Source organism: Peromyscus leucopus, chromosome 12 (assembly GCF_004664715.2).
Source record: "Peromyscus leucopus breed LL Stock chromosome 12, UCI_PerLeu_2.1, whole genome shotgun sequence".
Lineage (NCBI taxonomy): Eukaryota > Metazoa > Chordata > Mammalia > Rodentia > Cricetidae > Peromyscus > Peromyscus leucopus.
The window spans coordinates 78,541,002-78,563,331 of NC_051073.1; the positions used below are offsets into that span (position 1 = coordinate 78,541,002).

The following is a 22,330-nucleotide window of genomic DNA, read 5'->3' on the forward strand; positions in this document are numbered from 1 at the left end:
TGAACTCTGCCTGTTTGGGCTGTTTGGAAAAGCCGAGAAACGGTCCAAGTCTCCACCAAATTGCCCGTGGATGAGGTGTCATGTAGCTTATCAGGATGTGGTTTTACAGTAACAATGAACGTGGTAGAATAAATGGGAAGTGGCAACCTGTTGACAGCGATACCTGTCAAGTAGTATCATCCAATGGACTTGGGTTGCTACCTGGTAGGAATTTGATTTGCCATCTTGCATGCTTGCATGTACCTCGTTGCTGGATGCACAGATGTCCTATGTAGGGTTGCTGACTTAGGGAAGACAATCACTAGGAGGGGCCCACCATCTGCTGGCCCAGACTGGACTCCCAGTCTTGAAAGTGGCTCTGTCTCCACTGTAAGCCACTACTAACCAAAGGGAGTGAATGGCTAGTGAGTATGGCCTGTAAGTTCAAAATACGAGAATTTGCAGGGTGACAAAGGAATTGATGAGGTCATACTGCCTTTGGGTTGGGCAGGAGGCTGCAGCTGTAGCGTTGGTCACCACAGCTGTATCTCCACACCAGTCCAGCAAGTGGGAGTTGTCCAGATGTGTTGGGTTAGCCCCATGTAACCAGTGTAAAGGTCCAGGGTAGCCCCAGCTGGGGGCCCGCTGCTTGCACACAGTCCAATTGGCAAAGCAAGGTCTGCATCCACAGGTTCAGTCAGCTGAAGAACAGTGAGGCTGAAGGGCTACCCTTTGAGCTCCGTGTGGCCAGGGGACAGGCACTTCTCAGTGCTTGTCGCAGGTTTACCTTGTAGGAAGTAGGATTTTGACTGGTGTGCCTAGTTTTGGCCTTCTGCCGTCATCATTCCCCTCCCATTGTGATCTCTTGTAGTTTTCACGTCAACTTTCCTTGACATCTTCCAAGTCTCCATCTGCAGCGCTGGCCTCCTTTCTGATCCATAAGCTCCTGCTTCTAGCTGTTCTTGTCAGCTTTGCCATGGATTGCTTTGACACCAAGTAGTTTGACCCAAGCCGAGCTCCCGTCACAGTCCATGCCAGAACAACTCTTAGGCCTGTCTAAAGTCACCTTGGTGCCTCTCTCAGGCCTTCATGCATTTCTCAGCAAGCCTTGCCACCTGTTTCCAACAGCAGACCTTTTCCCAGAAACTGGAACTTAAAGTCCTGGTCCGAGCTACCTGGTGAGCCTTTTAGTTCTTCCCCCTTTATAATTGGATCCCCACTCTCACCCTCTTAGTAGCTTTTCTGAACACGAGGAATTCTTTAAATTGCATGATGTTACAAAACTGGGATATTACAGACTCAGGCCTGCTTGTTTGGGTGCCAAAGCAACTGTACCATTTTGTAGCTTTGTGACCTTGAGCAAGTTGTTTAACCTTTCTGTCACAGTGCTGGGTGAGCTCATGAAGTCCTTAGAGCAAGGCCTGTGTGAGGGTTGGCTGCCACTGCTACCCTTCTGTGCAGTATCCTGTTTCTCACAATAAAAAAAGATTAAAAAAAAAAAAACCAAAACAAAACGAAGACTTGCTGACCTGACTTGCTGTCACTTCCCCTCACATAGCACCCTAGCTTGGCCACACCATGTCTCTGCCCCAGGGCCTTTGCTTTTCCTCTAGGTGTCCTCTACAGTGACCTCCTTCTACCCTTGTTTCCACCTGCCTCTGTCTGTTTCATCTTTAGGTGGGTACTGGCTGTAGAGCCTAGTGTAGTCTTTTAGAAGGTGCTTCCTGCTTCCCAGGTTTTTTTCCCCTTTGTTTCAGCTAGAATATTTGTCAACATGTGACATCATAGATAATTTTCTTGTTATTATCCATCTCCCCCACTGATATGTAAGCTCTGTGGGGCAAGTGTTTTGTCTGCCTTGTGCTTAACACTTATAAATGATGTGTGTCTTATAGAAGGCATTTAGCAAATAGTTGATTAATGAATTGAGTAAGCTTGCAGAGGGAAAAGTCAGAAACTTATCTAGGACTGTCCACTGCTGAGCCCAAGAGCTAAACAGTTTTCCTGCTCCTGCAAGATGTGTACCCGTGGGCCTCAGGGACCTGTGCTGTGTATCTCTTTAAAGGCCTGTCCCCTTTAACACTTACTAATGTCTTCATTTATTGTTTTCATCTTGTAGTTCTACCCTGGCTCCTTAGCCCATAACATGTAGCATGCTTCCCCATCCTGTACCACTCTTTGTCTCTAACCCCTTCCCATTAGTATATTCTATCTGAGAAAGCACAGATTTTGACTCCTGTGGTCTCTGAACACCTTCCAGGCCCTTTCCTGTTCTTATTTGAGTCTGTTAGAACTAAGCGTGCTGACCTGTCTGTCCTCTGCAGTGGTCCTTGGTTGCCAGGAAACTAGCTTTGTCCCTTTGGTCTCCCTTCTGGTTCCTTAATGATTGCTGCTCTTCTCAATCATTCCTAAGCACCTTTGATGGGAACACCTTTAGAGAGGTAGTTTGTTAACTTCCCATTGAATTAAAAACTGTGAGGCTATTGTAGGTTATAGGAAATAAAGTGATAGCATAGTTTGACTTGTCAGCTATGTCTAGGCCATGGGGTTCTTGTCTTCATTAGTGGTAGCACCTCTCAGAGTAGATTGTAAGTAGGTATTTAAATGGTTAATTTAACCTAAACAAGCCTCTGGCTTTTAGGTTGTACCTTCAGCAAGGCATAACCACCCCACTTAGTCCCTTTACTGTAAGCTGCTTATATAGATGATGTCTTCTGTCTCTTGTCTTCTCTGGGGTCTTAAGAATATGAGTTGTGTAGATGCAACCAAGCTGTCACCCATGGGCATGGTCGTGTGTGTATATCCGCACCTGCACCAGTGTGCATGGCATGTGCATGTTTCTGTGCATGATGTGGGAGTGTGCATGTACGCGTGTGTTTCTGCCAATAGCCTTTCTTTCTGTGGACCTCTGGGTTTTGTGGCTAGCTCTGGTCTGCCTTCTCCGTTGTGTTGTCCCTCTTTTTACACATCCTCTATAGCAGAGCTTCCTGGGGTTATATCCTTCCCTCTCTGCTATTTCCCTCTTGTGGTTTTGGTGCTTTCCTCCCAGTTCATGTGGTCGTCTCCACCAGACTTCTTCAGGGCTCCAGAGTTGTGTGGCCTGAGTACTTGTGAGACAGGGCTGCCTGCAGCCTCCCTCTGTTCTTCTCTCTAGCCTCGGTACCAGAGTGTGTCTGCAGAGAAGCCTTTTTCTTCACCTCCTTTTTTCTCCTTTCTACCCTATAGGGTCTGCAAGCGTAGACAATTCCTGTGACACTTTCTTATTGTTTCCAGAGCTGCTTCTACATCTTTGTTTTGGAGAACTGTCCCAACACCTGGTGCAATCACCTATACCTGGTAGAGCTGTGAGTCTTCTCTGTAAGGAGAGTCTATAAGTCCCTCTTGATAGCTCACTGTCCTCAGCCTGGAGCTAGGCTCCTGGTGCCACCCAGGACCCTTTCTGCCTTGACTCTAGCTTTCTGTGTTGCCCTGCCCACCCCCCAACATTAGCAGGCTCCCTTCCCAACAGACACCCTCCCTCTACTGGGAATGGATCTATGCTGCCACTCCTGGTGACCTCAGCACGCTGCATCACTGTCCTGTCCACGTGCCACGTTGTGGGCCCAGGAGAGGGGGTCCCTGGGTAGCAGAGTGCCTGGCCATATCTCTGAGGTCCTTAGTGCCACAGAGTTGAGCTGAGGGTCTCGCTCACCCTCTGACTGACCCAGCCCTTGAAGGTGAGTGGATTGATAGCCTGAAGGAGGCCATGCACTCTGTGTTCCTGAAATGGTGACCTCCTGCTGCATGCTTGCTTATCTACTAGGCTGAGTTATGAGAGTGCTATGGGAAAGTTTAGCTGCTTTTTATTTTAGTCTTAATCCTTTTTGAGCTCTAAGACTATTTTTGTGCCTGTGAAATAGGGATTAAAGTGAATAGTTGATAATTTAGGGTTCAAAATTTAGATTCTGAGGAAAACTAGTGGAGTTTTTTTTTCTTCTGATATCTAAAAGGTTTTCTTAAAGGCAGATATCTTAGCCCTTTACTTCATCATAGATAACATTTGACTCTTAGCTTGGTACCAGAGAAGTGGAAGGTTTCTGTCATTTTGTGACAATATTTTTAAATTTCTTTGCAGGTGGAAGAAGAAAGGTGCCAGCCACTTTGGCATGAAGATAGAGTCACTTAGACGTCATTCTTTTAAGCTGAGTGCATTGTGATTTCCAATAATTGAGGCAGTGGTTCTAAAAGCTGTCTACATTAATGAAAAGAGCAATGTGGCCAGCTTGACTAAGCCGCCAGTGTGTGCAGCGCGGGCAGGACGCCACCGGGTTTCGACGGACTTGTGCATGTTAGCAGTATAGATTTATGTAAGGTGGTTTAAAACTCTGGTGTTTTAAAGTAGTCTTAACTGCTCATAATATGGAGACATATGAGAGTCCCTCTCCTCTCCCGCGTGAGCCCGCAGGAGAAGCGATGATGGAGAACCGAGCTTGCCCCTTCCAAGTGCTGCCCCATGAACAGTCTCCACCACCTCCCCTGCAAACGTCCAGTGATGCAGAGGTAATGGACGTTGGCTCTGGTGGTGATGGACAGTCCGAACCTCCTGCCGAGGACCCATTCAACTTCTACGGAGCTTCTCTTCTCTCCAAAGGATCCTTCTCTAAGGGCCGCCTCCTCATAGACCCGAACTGTAGTGGCCACAGCCCGCGCACTGCCCGGCACGCACCCGCAGTCCGGAAGTTCTCCCCTGACCTTAAGTTGCTTAAGGATGTAAAGATTAGTGTGAGCTTTACTGAGAGCTGTAGGAGTAAGGACAGGAAGGTGCTGTACACAGGAGTAGAACGCAGCACTCGTGCCGAATGCAGCCTGCTCCTTAGTCCTGTCAGCGGGGACGTGCATGCTTGTCCCTTTGGCGGGAGTATTGGTAATGGGATAGGCCTAGGGGGTGAGAGTGCAGATAAGAAGGAGGAGGAAAATGAGCTGGATCAGGAAAAGAGAGTGGAGTACGCAGTGCTCGATGAGTTAGAAGATTTTACTGACAATTTGGAGCTAGATGAAGAAGGAACAGGCGGGTTCACGGCTAAAGCAATCGTTCAAAGAGACAGAGTGGATGAAGAGGCCTTGAATTTCTCCTATGAGGTATGTTGATGACCCATTCTCTGGAGGGCTCTGAGCAAAACCCAAAGAGGTTTGGAAGTGGCACTGTCTTTTGAAATCAGGGAAATCAAAGCAAAATCCTGTGTGAGGTCAAATAACATTAATGTGGAGAAGAGAAGGATGTAAGGACTTCACATTTCTAAAGTTTCTAGTGGAAAGTTTGGCTAACATTGAGCCGTATTTTTTTCCAACTTGAGTCAGCAGGTGCTGCTGAAAAGCCTCTTTGGCTGGGTGTGCTGGAGCAGGGGTGTTGGTTTCACTTGTCATTTCATCCTGTTTGTTTTTCAGATGATGAAATGCCGTCCCCATTGAGGGTTTCTCTGTGTATTCCCTCACACATCCTAAGCTTGTCCTTGGTACAGAAGCATGGAGGGCTGTAGTATCTGAACACCTTGTTTTGCAGGATGACTTTGACAATGATGTGGATGCTTTGCTAGAAGAAGGTCTTTGTGCTCCCAAGAAGAGGCGAATGGAGGAAAAATACGGCGGAGACAGTGATCATCCATCTGATGGAGAGACAAGTGTACAGCCAATGATGACCAAGATTAAAACAGTGCTCAAGAGTGAGTGAGATGGTCACAAATCCTGATGCTTCAAGGTCCCAGAAGGGTTTTCTTCCCAAGAATATTTTGGAAGTTCTCTGGTGCCAGGCATCAGTCTGGGTAGAGACACAGGTTTAAGTATAGAATAGTCATGGGAGGTGAAAAGAAAACAAACTGGACACAAATATTCACTCAGATCCACAACTCAGATTCAGATCTTGGTAAATTCCATGGAATCCACAGAGAGGCTATAAAGGATCCTTGAATGGGGTGCATTAGTGTGTGCTATTTAAAAGACCAATAATAGCCTACAGATACAGAGGCCAAGGTCAGAGGTAGGTTTTGGTGAGTTGGGAGATTATAAGATTATAATTGGCATCCAAGTTTGGTTCTGTTGCAGGTAAGTCAGGAAAGCACCAGAATGAGGCTAATGTTGGTTTCTGGGCTGCAGCATGGCACGTGGCACTGTGAGCCAGGGTGGGAGCTCTGGGAATAGAAGTAGAAGTATTTGGGAGATGTCCAGAGTGGCACTTACACCTGCATCTGGTTGACAATGGGAGAGCAGCTGGTGAACACCCACAATTGTGTTGTCAGGCTCTGTTGCCAGTACAGGGAAAGTGTAGGACAAGTTACATGAGCTTCTGTGTGGATTTGGCTTAGTGGCACCTATTATTCTGGTAAGGATGCCGGGATCAGTTGGGAGAGTGGGGAAGGTTAAAAGGTGAGTGGGACTCAGACACATACATGAGACCCCTGGAGAGAAGGTGGAGAGTTCCCCTTCTTGAGCTACTGAGGAGATGAGAGGGTCTGCAAGGCTAGGTACCAGATACTGCTGCACATGTTGGTGGTAGCTGAGCAGTGGAGATATCATGATAGCAATTTTGGACCATCGGACCAGGTGAACTTTGGGCTACAGCTTCTGAGAAGGGTGGGTCAGGTGGTCTTCACCTTGGTGTTCCTGGAAGGTTGGCTTTGTGTTCTTCCCATGGTTCCAGGAGTCTCACTTTGAGCTTCCCACAAGGCAGCACTAGCCCTGGTTTGTTTGCCTATCTAGGAGGAATGATACTTGAAGCCCTTCAGACAGCTCGGTGGGCTGTGACAGCCTGCTGTCGCAGATAGGTGGCTGAGATGAACCTGTCTTTTATTGTGCTCTGGTCCACATTCTTCTTGCTGCTGCTTCTGAATTAGCCCAAGGTTTGTGTGTAGCAGCTCCCTTTTGGTCAAGTTCCTGGAAGGAGTACCCATGGGTGCACTTCTGACTTGGAGGATTCCCTCTGGCTCATACTCTGATGGTGGCTGGTGTTGAGCCCTGAGGTCAAAGCTTAGCCCAGTATTGCTCCTGCCATTCTCAGAGTCAAGCACCTTTTAAAAATCATCAAGGGCCGGGAGAGATGGCTCAGCGGTTAAGAGCACTGGTTGCTCTTCCAGAGGACCTGGGTTCCATTCCCAGCACCCACATGGCAGCTCACAACTGTCTGTAGTTCCAGTTCCAGGGGATCCCACACCATCACACAGACATGCAAAACTCTAGTGCATATAAAAAAAAAATACAAATAAAAAATAGTTTAAAAAATCATGTCTAGTTTTCAGGTTTTGTTTATGTGTATTTTCTTTAGTTTCTAGATATCAGATTGCTCCTAATACCTGTAAGAACATTTTAGTTAAGTCTTTATATTAGTTTTGTCATCGAAGAGAGGCAAGTTGAAAACAAATCTGGTACTTTTCTTAAAACTGCCAGCAAAGTAAAGAGGATTGGAAGCAGTATCTTAAGCAACATATTTCGTGGGGTTTTGTTTTGTTTTGGTTTATGAGACAGGAACTCTGTAACTGTAGTTGTCCTGGAATTCACTCTGTAGGCTGGTCTCTAACTCCCAGAGATCCACTTGCCTTTGCCTCCCAAGTGCTGGGATTAGAGGCATGCACTACCATGCCCAGTTGTTTATAAAGACTTATTTATTTTAATCTTGTGTGTGTGCGTGTGTTTGCCTGCATGTATGTATGTGCATGATAGAGACCAAAATAGGGCATCAGATCCCTTGGAGCTGTGAGTTGCGGATGGTGTGAGCTACCATGTGAGTGCTGGGCACCAAACTTGGATCCTCTGCAAAAGCAGCAAGTGCTTTTAACTGCTGAGCCACCTCTTCAGCTTCAGCTTGTTTGATTGTTTTAAGATGGTGCTGTGGAATCGAACCCAGGGCTAGTAAGGTAGTGTTATTTAATAACTTGTGCCTGTTCACCAGGAACAGTAGTTGGCACGTTTGCAGATTATTAGCAAAGTTTACTCACTCCTCAGGTACCTGTTGCCATGGCTTGAGCAGGTCGGAGGAATCCAGTATCCAGTGTTCTCAAAGTGTGGAGGCAAAAGCTAGGGTGGGGTCTATTAGGGCCTTCTTGTACATTGGTTAACCATGTAGAAGTTCTCACCTTGCTCCACATACTATCCTAGGGTTGCAGTTGGGCCCATCAGGCAGATAGAAACTTGGCAAACATTGTGTTTTATAAAGGGATTGCAGGATGTTTTTGTGTTCTGTGCAGGTCGTGGCCGTCCACCTACAGAGCCTTTGCCTGACGGATGGATCATGACTTTTCATAATTCTGGAGTCCCTGTATACCTACACAGAGAGTCTCGAGTGGTCACCTGGTCCAGACCCTACTTCTTGGGAACAGGAAGCATACGGGTAGGGGAGTCATCTGTCAGGTTTTTAGGCTTGTCCGTTCTCAGTACTTATCTCCATGTGTTGAAGTACAGTCAAACAGACGCACAGTTGTCCTGATAACCCTGTTTTGCAATTTCACTATCTACAGAAACATGATCCTCCTCTAAGCAGTATTCCCTGTCTGCATTATAAGAAAATGAAGGACAATGAGGAACGGGAGCAAAGCTGTGATCTCATGCCCAGTGGGGAAGTGTCACCTGTCAAGCCCCTGGGTCGATCTGCAGAGTTGGACTTCCCTTTGGAAGAACCTGACTCCATGGGTGGAGACTCAGGATCCCTGGATGAGAAGGACCCACTGGGGGCTGAGGCAGCCCCTGGAGCCCTGGGACAAGTGAAGGCTAAAGTTGAGGTGTGCAAAGATGAATCGGTTGGTAAGTGTTCTGAAGAGCTTTCATCCTCCTTGTTTCCTGAGTTTTCACTTCTACCATATGCTGTGTGTCCTAGTTCCTGGTTGTATCTGAGAAGGGGACCTTTGCATATCTAGCTCACATGGCAGACAGGTCTCTCCCCTGCTTTTAAGAGCAGGCCTGAGTGTAGCAGCCTGAGCTCGGCAGGGCCTGACTGCCAAAAGCGTCACAGAGATGATTATGGCAATGCCAACTAGTCTTTTGATATGACCCTGAAGTCTTGCTCTTTCAGTACAATGTGATCCTGTGACATTGTTTATCTGATGAACATAGAATTAGCCCACAGTCCTAAACTCAGCACCAAGGAACTGCCATTCTTCTGTGGTTAGTCCCCTCACTTTCCTTTTTTGCTTTTGATGCAAGGTTCTGCTTTTTGCCTTTCAAGAACTGAGCAATGCTCTTGAGTTTCCATTTGTCTTTGGTTATATGCTTGTATTTTTTACTTTGTCTTGGGCCTGTAGCTTAGTTCTGTCCCTTAGATCCTGGGTGGTATCAGAGCTCTTTCAACCCACCTGCTAACTTCCAAAGAGGACTTGCAGCTTTCAGGGTTAGGTTTGTGTGTGTGCGGCACAGCTGCACAGCTGGGCGTGGGGTGCCTGTGGTCTGGGAACAACATATCAGTGTAGAAGCCCTGAGGAGGTAGAGAGCCACCTGGATATGGTTTGTTAGGAGTTTGAAGGGCCAGAGGCAAAAGTGAGATTGTCAGAGAGGTTAGACACCTGCTATTGGCAGTCAGGTACTTGCTATTTTTTTGTGTTTCCCAGCACAATACTCATTTTGCCTTAAGGAGAGAAGCCTGAAGACTAGTGTTTTTTTTTAAATGTTTTTTGTTTGTTTGTTTTTATTTTAAACCCCACCCCCACCACTGTATCATTTTCATATTGTTTTTCTTAGTCCAGATAAAGTAATGATACGCACAGTATTCTATCCATAAGGGACTTCTCAGAATGATTTGAAGTAGGTGTGAAAGCACCTATTTTTTTTTTCTTTCCCTGCTTTTGAAAGGGATGGGGAAAGGGAAATGGGTATCATGTGTCCTGACTTGTTTAATGGGAATTGTCATTATACACAGGGCTGAGAAAAACATGATTCTTGTGTTGGAAGTCTAATGTGGTTCACTGGTATATATCTTGAACAGATTTGGAGGAATTTCGTACCTACCTGGAGAAGCGTTTTGACTTTGAGCAAGTAACTGTGAAAAAATTCAGGACTTGGGCTGAGCGGCGCCAGTTCAATCGTGAGATGAAGCGGAAGCAGGCAGAGTCAGAGAGGCCCATCCTGCCAGCCAACCAGAAGCTCATCACTTTATCTGTGCAAGACGCACCTACAAAGAAAGGTGAGGTCCTTTGCTTGGACCGTCAACATCAGCAGATAGAGCATGTTATTGTCATTTCAGTGTGCTTTGTCTATGTTTATGAGTTGCACTTACCCCAAAAGCTGCCTGTTTTCTGTCATGCAGAGGCTGCCATGTTCATAGTGGTAAGCCCCTAAGGAGTGACTCAGTAATGTGGATGGGCCAGGTACCTGAGATAGTTCTTTTTGTCACAGAATTCGTCATCAATCCCAATGGGAAGTCTGAGGTCTGCATCCTGCACGAATACATGCAGCGTGTCCTCAAGGTCCGCCCTGTTTATAATTTCTTTGAATGTGGTAAGTTCAAACTGATTTCAGTCCTTGAAGAGTCTCACACATCGTTTTGCTTGTGGCTGGAGGTGGGAGTGAGTACATTGGCCCTGCTGGGTTGGATAGACATGCAAGGCAAGGACAAAGAGAAGTGTGGTGCAGATAGGTGTCTTATTTTCACCCTTGTCTGAGAGGGAATGGCTCAGCTTTTCCTTTTGAGTTTGTCCTGTTCCCCCTTCCCGTTTTTCTTGTCTTCTCTGCTCTTCCTTAGTAGCTCCTGACTTGTCAAGAACAGTTTGTAATAAGTCTTTCTGTTGTGCATTGAGTTCTTTCCTCACCTTCCTGTCCTGTGTCTGCCACTCCCAGCCCCCAACAATGAAGGAGCCTTGATCTCACCACACTTCTGACAGCTCTGTCATCTGTGATTTCCTCTATATAGATTGTGAATGCTGGTGTGGTTGCCCTTGGGATCTGAGATCAGGGATCACTCATTTTTTGGGGGGTGCTGTTTCTCAGATGTCCTTGGTCCTAAGCTTTGCCATTCTTGACAGTCTTGTTTGTCTTTCAGAGACCACATCCCTACCTTGTCCCTGTATTGGGAAGCTCTGCCTTCAGCTCCTGTCTCCCCTTTGGGTCATTTCCCATAGCACCCCATGCTCTTCAGTCTTCCATCTGTGTCCTTTGCCGCCTGTCTGACATTTCCCAGTCTTGTCTGCACATCTCAAACAAGCACAGACATGCTTTATTCCGGGCTATCTTGTCAGGACTGACAGACTTGGTGTATGCATGCTTTTCGTGTCTTGACAAGTGTGTTTTAAAACCAGTAATTTTAATTTTAAGAGAATCCAAGTGAGCCTTTTGGTGCCTCGGTGACCATTGATGGTGTGACTTACGGATCTGGAACTGCAAGCAGCAAAAAACTTGCGAAGAATAAAGCTGGTAATGTGGTTTGCTTGGTATATCAGTTACTTTTCCTGTTGCTGTAATAGGTCCCCTTACAAAAGCAACTTAAGAAAGAAAGGGTATGTTTTGACTCTTGAAGGGGTACAGATTATTATCATGGTGGGAAAGACGTGGTGCAGGAGTTTGAGGGTGCTGCCAGCATGGCATCTACAGTCAGGAGCTGACACTGATGAATGCCAGTGCTTAGCTTCTTCCCCCCTTTTGGTTCAGCCCAGAACCTCAGCCCATGACATGGTGCCACTCACCATTAAGGTGGTTTTTCCCACCTCAGTTAACCATGTCTACATACTCGTTCACAAGTATGCCCTAGAGGCTAACTTAATTTAGATATTGATCACAGGCATGTCCAGAAGCTGGTAATCAGTATTAACTATCACATTTGGTATCCAGAGACATGCTGCCTGCTGAGTTTGCCTCACTGATTAGCAAGGAGCTAAGTAATGAGTAGGTTTTTAGGGGTATGGGTAAGACATTTACTCATGTAATCTATTTGTTAATGTTCTTTCTAAAAGAGGTGTGTGTGTGTGTGCTTGTGTATGTTTGTGTTCTTTCTGCATGTGAACTACTTGTGTGCTGGTGCCCTCAGTGGCCAGAAGAGGGCATTGGATTCTCTGGAACTGGAGTTAAAGGAAGCTGTGAGTCACCTGATATGGGTGCTGAGAACCAAACCCAGAGTGGCAAGTGCCCCTTAACTCTTACTGAGCCATTTTTGCTTCCCTCTACTTTGATTTTAAAACATCATAGTAGTGGTACATGTCTGTAATTCTAGTACTTGAGAAGCTGCTTCAGGACCATTGTGAGTTTCAGGCTAGCCTTGGCTGTCAAGCAAGACTGTCTGGAAATTAAGGGCTGGGGATGTAACTCGGCTTTGAGATAAAATGTAATTATGCTTATTGTAAATGATTTAAACTAAGACAGTAAAAAGACAATCATAAGTTAGAAAGATGGCTCAGTAGTTAAGAGCATGTACTGTTAGTGGAACCAAGTTTGGTTCCTGTCTTAGTTACTTTTCTTCTGCTGACAAAGCACCATGACCAAGGCAACTCTAGAATAAAGCATTTAATTGGAACTTGTGGTTTCAGAAGGTGAGTTCATGACCATTGTGGAAACATGGAGGCAGGTAGGGCAGGCATAGTCCTGAAGCAGTAGCTGAGAGTTTATATCTGATTTACATGCACGAGGCAGAGAGAGCTAAGTAGGAATAGTGTGGGCTTTGAAGCCTCAAACCCCATCCCCATGACACACATCCTTCAGCAAGGCCATGCCTCCTAATCCTTCCCAAACAGTTCCACCATCTAGGGGCCAAGCATTCAAAATCAGTAGACTGTGGGGCCATTCTCATTCAAATCACCACAATTCCCAGAACCTGCATGGGACAGTTACAAATACCTGTAACTCCAGCTCCAGGGAAGTCCAATGCCTCTGGCTTCTGCATATACATATACACATAATTAAGATTATAGCGGGCTACGTGCTAACACCTTTCATCCCAACATTCGGGATGCAGAGACAGTCATTATCTCTGAGTTTGAAGCTGGTCTGGTCTACAGAGTTCCAGGATAGCCAAGGTTACGTCTCAAAACAGATGTTTTTTTGGTATGTTTATTTTTCAAAACAGGATTTCTCTGTGTAGCCTGGCTGTCCTTGTACTTGCTCTGTAGACCAGGCTGGCCTTGGACTCACAAAGATCCACCTGCTTCTGTCTCCCAAGTACGGGCATTAAAGGCATGAGCCACCCCCATCCTCCATCTTCAGTTCAGATTTTTATTTATTTACTTATTTTTTTAAGATTTATTTATTATGCATACAGTGTTCTACTGGGGCCATGTGGGGTATGTGCAAGTTTGTTTTGTTATTTTTGGGTTTTTTTTGTTTTTTGTTTTTTTTTTTTTAAGATTTATTTATTTATTATGTATACAATGTTTTGCCTGCATGTATGTCTGCAGGCCAGAAGAGGGCACCAGATCTCATTACAGATGGTTGTGAGCCACCATGTGGTTGCTGGGAATTGAACTCAGGACCTCTGGAAGAGGAGTCAGTGTTCTTAACCTCTGAGCCATCATCTCTCCAGCCCTTATTTTTGGTTTTTTGAGACAGGGCTTCTCTGATTGTTGGGATTAAAGCATGAACCACCACACCTGGCATGCAAGTTTGTTTTTAAACAGCAAAATGTGGACATGCTAAGAGAAAAAAAAGACATTGTCACCTTATCACCATCTTGAGGGTTTTTGATATTTATATAGACTATTTCTTGGATTAGACAGTTGTTGCACACCATGTTCATCCCAAGAATACTGGTGTTTTTTTTTAAAGGACCCACTGCACCATATCTTTGCCTTCTGCCTCCATGCAGGAATAGACAGCATTTTTGTACCAAGCCATTTTGCTCAGCGTTGGGGTGATTTGGGCTTTTCTGAGCAGTGGAACTGTATTGCAGACTAGTGTTAGGTATACTTCTGGCCCTGGCACATACAGGGCCATTCTTGAACTTTATCCTATGGGCATGTTGTCTTCCAGAACTGGTCTCTAGACAGAACAGGGGTCATATCAGTTTTCTCACTCTTACTGGGTCCTGGGGGCAAGGGGAGGATTTCCTACTTGTAACAATCAGAGAGTGCTCCTCTGTGTCAGAGAGTGCTCCTCTGTGCTACTTTGTTTTTGTGGCCAATGCTGAGGACAATAAGTCTTTCTGCATCACATTACTGCCTGTCCTCTGTTCAGCTGCCCTTAGCTTGCATATTCTGCCTCTGTCTCCAGGAATGCCTGATACCTATTTTGTTAACTTTCTCCTTATGCAGAGCTAGGGATTGAGCCAGGTCTTGACATGCTAGGTAAAGTGCTCTACCACTGAGCTAGGCTCTAGCTCCTGCTATTCATTTTAGAAAGATTCAGCCTAAAAGACTTTTCAGCTCAACAAATTGTTGAGACTTTGAGCAGATAATTTTGGAGATAGGGCCTGGAAGAGGAATGAAAACATCCTCAGGCTTGTCCTAAGCTGTTCTTTTTACTCTGTGCTGGGCTTTGTTTCTCTGCCTATTCCGACTACACTTTCTAGACATCTGCACTGCTTGATCTTCATTATGTGCTTATTTTGCTGGGATGTCTTACCAGCAGTGCATTGCTGGACCAGACTGAGCCATTATTGTAACAGGTATGGCCTGTTCATGTGGGTGTCACCCTCATTCTGCCTTATACATGCTTCTTCCAGAGTTCCTCAGAATTGCCCATCTATGTTCATAGTAGCTGCTCATGTGTTGTGGTTGGGATGTCTGTAGCAGTCTGCTGTCAGGCCTCCTTGGGTCCAGGTTCTCCAAGCCATTTTTATATGTACTACAATTTGATGAAAACATAGATAGGACTTCCTCCCTTGGTACAATTGATATACGAAACTTCCACCATCTCACTGTCCCGGCTTCAGGATGCGCACATTCTTTATCCCTCCCAATCTACCTTTTAAAGTGCTGTTGCTGCTCTGGCTACAAGTGGGAGCCAGCATGTAGCTCCCTGCTGGCTGGACAGCATGCCTGGTTTTCCTTTGGGCTCAAGCCCTTACCTCAGACTTTTTCTTTTTGTAGCCCGAGCCACACTGGAAATTCTCATCCCTGACTTTGTTAAACAGACCTCTGAGGAGAAGCCCAAAGACAGTGAGGAACTGGAGGTGAGTGTGGTGATCTTGTTCTGCTGGGGGCTGCCACTGCCATACAGCCACTGACCCCAACTGCCTCCACCAGGGTGTGTGCACACCACCTCAAGGGTGTAGTCATTGGCCTGTAAGGGGAACTTGCTTGTCTTTGTGAAGGCAGAGGCGAAAGTCTTGAAGAATTTTATCCTTTAGTTGAGTGTGTATTATACAAATAGATCTTTGATGGAAATGAACCTAGCAGAATATGTAAGATTGAGATTGTTGTTGTTAGAGCTGTCTGAAACCCTGTCCTCTGTAAATCTCTGACGATAAATATGGTTCTGTGGCTATTCACAGGAAAGGAGTTTCATCCTGATTTTACATTGATTTCTTTACTTGTCTTTTTAATTTTCTTGAGGTCACTGGTCATTTTAAAAACCAGACTTTTAAGCTCTTTAGCCTTTGAACCCTTTTGTTATTGGATTCATCTATGATAGAGTCCTGAATATTTTCAGAAATTGTGTTGCCTTGGCTTTTCAGAGTTCTTATGTTTCTACATTGTGTCTTGCTTATCTGTCAGGATAGGTATCGCTTTTCAGGTGTTTAAATTTTTATTTAAATGGGAGGTAGGAGCAAGCAGATCTCTATGAGTTTGAGGCCAGCCTGGTCTACATAATTAGTTCCAGGCCAGCCAGTGACTACATAGACGCTGTTTCAAAAAACCAAAAAATTTTTTATTTAAATGGAATTTAAAATTTTATGGGGGTCATTGGTGGACTCTTATTAGGTTTCTTGGAGTCATGTTCCCCATTTGCACTAAGAGAGAAAGCAGGCAACAGTAATTAAAAACAATTCGATTTTTGTATTGCATTTATTTATTTATTTTGTGTGGTCGTGGGGGGTACATGCAAGTGTGGAGGTGTAAGAACAATTCTAGGAAGTGGGTTCTTCCTCCTACCGTATGCGTTCCAGGACTGGGACTCAGGCACTCCAGCTTATGTGGCAGATGCTTTTGACATTGAGCCATCTAGTAACACTTAACTACATTCAGCTATGAGGACAGTAAGAAAAAGAGAAAATACGTATTGGGGTAAAGGTATAGAAAAGCCGTGGCCTGGTTGTGCTGTAGTAGTGTGTGCCTGTAGTCCTCACACCTGGGAAATAGAGGCAGGAGGACCAGGGCAAAGACAGCCTCAGGTCTGTAGTTGTTCAAAGTCAGCTTGAGCTACGTGAGACCCTGTCTCAACTCCCCACCCCCCCAAAGGAAAAAGGAAAAGAAGTGATCCCAAAGGAGCACATAGAAAAGCAAGAAAGACAGTACAGACAGAAGGAAGGAAAAGGAAGGGATCCAAGAGAACAGAACAAGAGAGAGGATGGATTCTTTTTCTCCAGGCCTGTTTTCATAGGTGAGTGAGGGCTCAAACAAGTCAGAGAAGAAGGGCTTTTCTTGGGCTGCATTGTTGGTGAAGTCCTGTATGTAGGCCTGCCTGGTTATGCAGGAAGTGCAGGAGCCTCCCTCAAACTGCTCCTCTTAGCCTAGCTAGAGGACATTCGCTCCCCCTGCACCAAAGACCCTCTTTGTCTTTGGGTTTGTGCATTTGTGTGCATGTGCTTCAGGGGTGTGTGTGGGGGTGTGTACCAAAGATTGGGGTAGCTTGATATACTTACTGGTAATTTTAATTTGTCCTAAAGGTTTCTGAAACTCTTGTTACTTATTTTTGTTCCCCAGACTAGATGATCTTGATAGACCTATCTTTGTGTTTGCTAATTTGAATCTACTAGGAGACACCTCTAGTGTTCATAATCTCCACCCTGTCCTTCCTCTTACGTTAGGAATAGGATCTAGGGCCTTAGATATGCCAGATAAGAACTCTGTCCCTGAGCCATATCTCCATCCTCCCCCTACCCCAACCCCTGTGTGTGTATCTGTCTGTTTTTTTTTTTTTTTTTTTTTTTTTTGAGACTGTCTCACTCTGTAGCCTGGCTGGTCTGGAATTCTCTATATAGGTCAGGCTGACCTCAAACTCCCAGAGATCCACCTTCCTCTGCCTTCCAGTGCTGGGATTAAAGGCGTATGCCATCAGCAGTTAAGAACACATACTATTCTTGCAAAGGACCTGAGTTTGCTTCCTAGCACCCACATTGGGTCAATACTTTCGGCCTTTCTGGGTGCATTGACTCATAGTGTGTGTGTGTGTGTGTGTGTGTGTGTGTGTGTGTGTGTGTGTGTGTGTCACACACACACACACACACACACAAACTGATAAAATGATAAAAACAAATAATAAAAATAAAAATAGAAGCTGAAGAAATGGTTGAATACTTGCTCCCCTTGCAGAGGACCTGGATTCAGTTCTCTGTCCCCAACCCCCCATGCACCCAGTTCCAGATCTGATGCTCTTCTCTAGCCTCCATGGTCACTGTACATATGTGGTATACAGACATATGTACAGCTGAAACATCCATACATACAGAGAAAATGTTTTTGAAAAAGAATATTAAGAACTCAGAAGGGAACTCAAGGACAATTTTTTTGGCATTACAGAGAAAAGAATGGGGCATACAAGCTAGAGGTCTCATCAGCTGCCAGGAGGAGGGAGATGGATAAAGGACAGAGACAGTGAGAACAAGTGAAGACAAGGCATGTCAGGACAAAGGAATCTGGTGCCATGGGCCTTTGTTCTGTGTGTGTGTGTGTGTGTGTGTGTGTGTGTGTGTGTGTGTGTGTGTGTCTCCGTCCGTCCGTCCGTCCTCAATTGCTTCTCTACATTTTTTTTTTTGTTTGTTTTTTTGACACAGCATTTCTCTGTGTAGCTTTTGGAATCTGTCCTAGAACTCACGTTATAGACCAGGCTGGCCTCAAATTCACAGAGATCCACCTGCCTCTGCCTCCTGAGTGCTGGGATTAAAGGCGTGCGTCACTATTGCTTGGCCTTCTCTGTTTTTTTGGAGTGAAGGTCTCACCGTGTAGCTGTTTTGGTTGTCCTTTAACTTACTATGTATTGATTCAGTATATATGAAAGATAGGATAATGAATGACTAATTGTATCTGTTGCTATCCCTGTTACTTTCTGGTTCTTTTAATTTATTGGTTTATGTGTGTGTATATGTGTGTGTGCATGAGTATGCGGACTTTTTCTGATGTTGTCTGTGGATGCACATGTGTAGGCCAGAGGACAAATTCATGGAGTTGGTCCCCTCCTAACTTTACTTTGGTTCTAGGGATGGAACTCAGATCACTAGGTTTATGTGATAAGCACTTTTACTACTGAGCCATCTTGCTGGCCCTTCCTTTGGGCCACTTTAAAATCCTGTTACTGGTTCATCTTTAACCTTTCATTTTGTTACAAACAGCTGTGGATCTTTGTCACAGAAACAACTTTGCTGGCTTATTTATAATCTTAGAAATAGAAGGCCAGCTCTTAAAAATGATTTATAGGCAGCTTAGAGAGTTTTTCCTAGCATTGTGGTACTTAAAACTGGTTTCATTTTAAAAAAAAAATATTTTTTACAATCTTTTATTTATTTTTTTGTTTTGTTTTTGTTTTTTCAAGACAGGGTTTCCCTGGGTAGCCCTGGCTATCCTATAACTCACTCTGTAGGCCAGGCTGGCCTCAAATTCACAGAGATTCATCTGCCTCTGCCTCCTGAGTGCTGGGATTAAAGGCATGCATCACCACCACCCGGCATTTTTATTTTATTTTTTTAAGATCGATTTTATTTGTATGTGTGTCTGTGTGTCTGCCATGTGAGTGCAGGTGTCCAGGGAGGCCAGAAGAGGGCATCAGATCCCCTGGAGCTGGAGTCACAGGCAGCTCTCAGCTGCCCAACATGGATGCTGGGAAATAAATTCGGGTCCTCTGGAAGAGCTGTAAGCACTCCTAACTGCTGAACCATCTCTCTAGTCCCTCATTTATTTATTTATATATTTATTGTGTGGGTATGTACATGCCACTGCACACGTGGAGTTCAGAGGACCACCATATGGATCCAAGAAATGAACTCAGATTGTTAGACTTGGCAGTAAGTACCCTTACCCACTGAGCTGCCTCAAACCTCCCCCTTTATTATCGATCATTGCCATGTTTGCCTCAGAGGAAGCTGGCATGGTACCTGGGAAGGAGATGGTTGCAGAATGACCTTTTATTTTCTTTCTTCCTGTTTAGTAATCCCCTGTTACCCTTAATTCACTGACTGATTCATTGAATGATTAAATTTGTTTTGTGATGCCAGGGATTAAACCCACGGCTTTGCTAGGAATGTACTTTGCCACTACCCTCTTAACTGCTAAGCTATCTCTCCAGTCCCAATTTTTATTATATTTACTTATGCATATGTGTCTGTGTAAGTGTGTATCATGTGTGTTGGGGCCTTGCCCACAGAGGCTAGAAGAGGGTGTTGGATCCCCTTGGAGCTTTAGTTACAGGCAGTCGTGAGCTGCCTAACATGGGTTCTGGAGCTGAATTTGGTCCCCTGGAAGAGCAGTAAGTACCCTTAATTGCTAAGCCATCTCTCCAGCCTCTAGGCATGATTTATTTAATTTTGTGCTGTATGTTTTTTGTAGGTCTGTGTAGATCACAGGTCATCCTTGAATGTCTTTTTTTTTTTTTTTTTTTGAGACAGGGTTTCTCTGTGTAGCTTTGTGCCTTTCTGGAACTCACTTGGTAGCCCAGGCTGGCCTTGAACTCACAGAGATCCGCCTGCCTCTGCCTTCCGAGTGCTGGAATTAAAGGCGTGCGCCACCACCGCCCGGCTTCATCCTTGAATGTCATTCCTCAGATACTGATCATCTTTTTGAGATGGGATCTCTTAAAGCCTGGCCTGGAACTTACCAATTAGACTAGGATGACCAACCAGTAAGCCCTAGAGACTTGCTTGTCCTCATCTCCCTGGTGCTCACATTGCCTGGCTTTTTTTTTTTTTTTTTTAAATGACAGTTGTGAGGTTCAAATACGTCTTCATGCTTGCATGACTAGTGCTTTACCAACTGAGCTATCTCCAACAGCCCAAGTCTGTGCTTTTTGTTATGGGTAGTTTGGAGTCTTTGGTAAGTCCACCTTCTTTCCCCCATATAGGACCTATACTTAACAGTCTGTGTGTCTCACTTTTTGTTGAGAAGTAGGACACTCACATACCCCATCATACACATACAGCACCATAACCAGGATTAGTTATTGCTGTTAATATTTGTTTACCGGTTCTACTATAACAAAGAATTAAAGGCTGGACAGATTAGACCACAGAAATTTAGTTGCCTTAGTTCTAGAAGTCAGAAGTCCAAAATAGTGTCAGGCTTGTTAATTTCTTCTAGACATTGAGCAGAGGCCTACTGGGTTTAGAATGGCTATCTTCATGTTTGTGCTTTTCCTTGAAGACATGTTTTTCTCTGAATGGTTTTCTGTTTATAAGGAGTGAATCCTCAAGTAGGGCCCACTCACCCCATGTAGTCACATTCTGAGGTACTAAGGGTTAAGACTTCAACTTGTAGATTTTGGAGCAGACACAGTTTATAGTTCAACTTTTAGTGATATCTTTCCCAGATAATAATTGCAAAGTATTATCTGCATTCTTGAGTATTACCTTTCTGTATTTTTCTGTAACATGCCTACTAAGTCGGTTCACTTAGATTAGCTGATCATTGAACAGAGATTTCCTGGACTAATTGGTCTCTCAGCCTTTGCCTTTGTCAGTAGCTGGAAGTTTTTATCATGCAGATTCTGCTCACACTTTATATTTCTTAGGTTGTCCCACTGTGGTGAGTAAACACTGGGTTTTAATTTTAGTTCATTGCTAGCATGTAGATACAGCTTATTTATTGTTTGTGTATTGACTAGATCTTGCTGCTTTTCTAAATTCATGTATTAGTTTTTATAGTTTTACTGTAGATTTTTTGGGTCTTTTGTGGATGCTTGATAAGAAATGCTCCCCATAAGCTCAATTTAGTCCCTGGTTGGTAGTTTTGGGGCAGCCTTGCTGGAGGTAGTACATACCTGCCTGGGTGTGAGCATTTAGAGTGTATAGCCTTGTCCTACTTCCAGTCTACTCTTTCTGATCCATGCTTGTGTTTGAAATGGGATCCATGTCTCCTGTCAGGATGGCCGCTTACCTGTGGAATTGTAAGCCCAAATAAATTCTTTATTCTTGAAGTTGCTTTTGGTCATTATATTTTAACAGCAACAGAAGAGTAACTAATTCATGTGTGTATAGGATTGTGTTACCTGTCGTCTCTTATCTTGCCAGTCTGGATGTCTTAACCTAATTGCCCTTGGCTGTTGAATAGAAATTGTTCCTCATCTTAGGGGGCACTTCAGTTCTTATACCCAGTGTGGTGTTGTCTGTGGGGTTCACATAGATAATCCTTATTGGGTTGAGGAAGTTCTCCTCTGCCTCTGCATTTCTTTCTTTTCTTTCTTTCTTTGTTTCTTTGTTTCTCTTTCTCTCTCTCTCTCTCTCTCTCTCTCTCTCTCTCTCTCTCTCTCTCTCTCTCTCTCTCTTTCTCTTTCTTTCTTTCTTTTTTTGTTCCATTTTTGGAGACAAGGTTTCTCTGTGTAGCCCTCCCTGGCTGTCCTTGAACTCCCTCTGTAGAGCAAGCTGGCCTCGAACTCAGAGATTTCCCCTACCTCTGTCTCCCTGGGATTAAAGTTATGCGCCACCACTAGCTGGCTGGCTGCCTGCCTCTTGAGCATTTTTAACATGAAAAGCTATTAGATTTCTGCCAGATGCCTTTTTTGGTACCATGTCTATGATCTTATTTATGGTATGATATTTTTATTTGTTAATATAGTTAATTATATTGATTCTTTTAAAGGATGCATTCCTGAAATAGAGTCCTGCTTGGCATGGTATATATTCCTTTCTGTATACTACTGGTTCCCATTTATTAAGTGTGTGTGTGTATGTGTCTGTGTGTGGTATTTATTTTATTTCATGTTTGTGTGAGCACATGTGCCACAATACACATGGAAGTCAGAGGACAACTTTGTTCTTTCCTTCTACCTTTGTGTGGGTTTTAGGGATTGAATTCAGATTTTCAGGCTTGTATAGCAAGGGCTTTATGCGTTAAGCCATCTTGCCTGCTCTTTGTTTGTTTTTGTTTTTTTTTTGTTTGTACTAGCTGGCCTAGAACCTGCTTTTGCAGACCAGGCTGGCCTCAAACTCACTATGTAGACCAGGGCTGGCCTTGAACTCACAGAGGTCTACCAGCCTGAGTGCTAGGATTAAAGGGTGTTCCACCGAGCTCAGTGTGTTGTTTGTGACAGGGTCTTGGTACATAGCCCAGTCTGGTATGGAATTTAGGATTTTTCTGACTTATATTCCTGAATGCTGGGCATATAGGCATAC

The 22,330-nt window shown here is 44.6% G+C and overlaps 1 protein-coding gene across 10 annotated transcripts in view; it reads left to right on the plus strand.

The window, feature by feature from the left end:
• Positions 1–22,330, plus strand: part of Dgcr8 (DGCR8 microprocessor complex subunit) — a 30,843-nt gene that overhangs the window by 455 nt on the left and 8,058 nt on the right. For 3 of the 10 annotated variants that reach the window (XM_028854213.2, XM_037209924.1, XM_028854212.2), the window contains exons 2-9: positions 4,094–5,097; positions 5,519–5,678; positions 8,193–8,335; positions 8,463–8,745; positions 9,920–10,117; positions 10,330–10,431; positions 11,245–11,343; positions 14,943–15,025. In XM_028854213.2, coding sequence (XP_028710046.1) covers positions 4,378–5,097; positions 5,519–5,678; positions 8,193–8,335; positions 8,463–8,745; positions 9,920–10,117; positions 10,330–10,431; positions 11,245–11,343; positions 14,943–15,025 — 1,788 coding nt within the window. In that variant the 5' untranslated portion in view covers positions 4,094–4,377. Of the gene's footprint in view, positions 1–850; positions 5,098–5,518; positions 5,679–8,192; positions 8,336–8,462; positions 8,746–9,919; positions 10,118–10,329; positions 10,432–11,244; positions 11,344–14,942; positions 15,026–22,330 lie in introns of all 10 variants that reach the window. The other 7 variants (XM_028854202.2, XM_037209925.1, XM_037209919.1 and 4 more) reach the window with 6 other exon arrangements.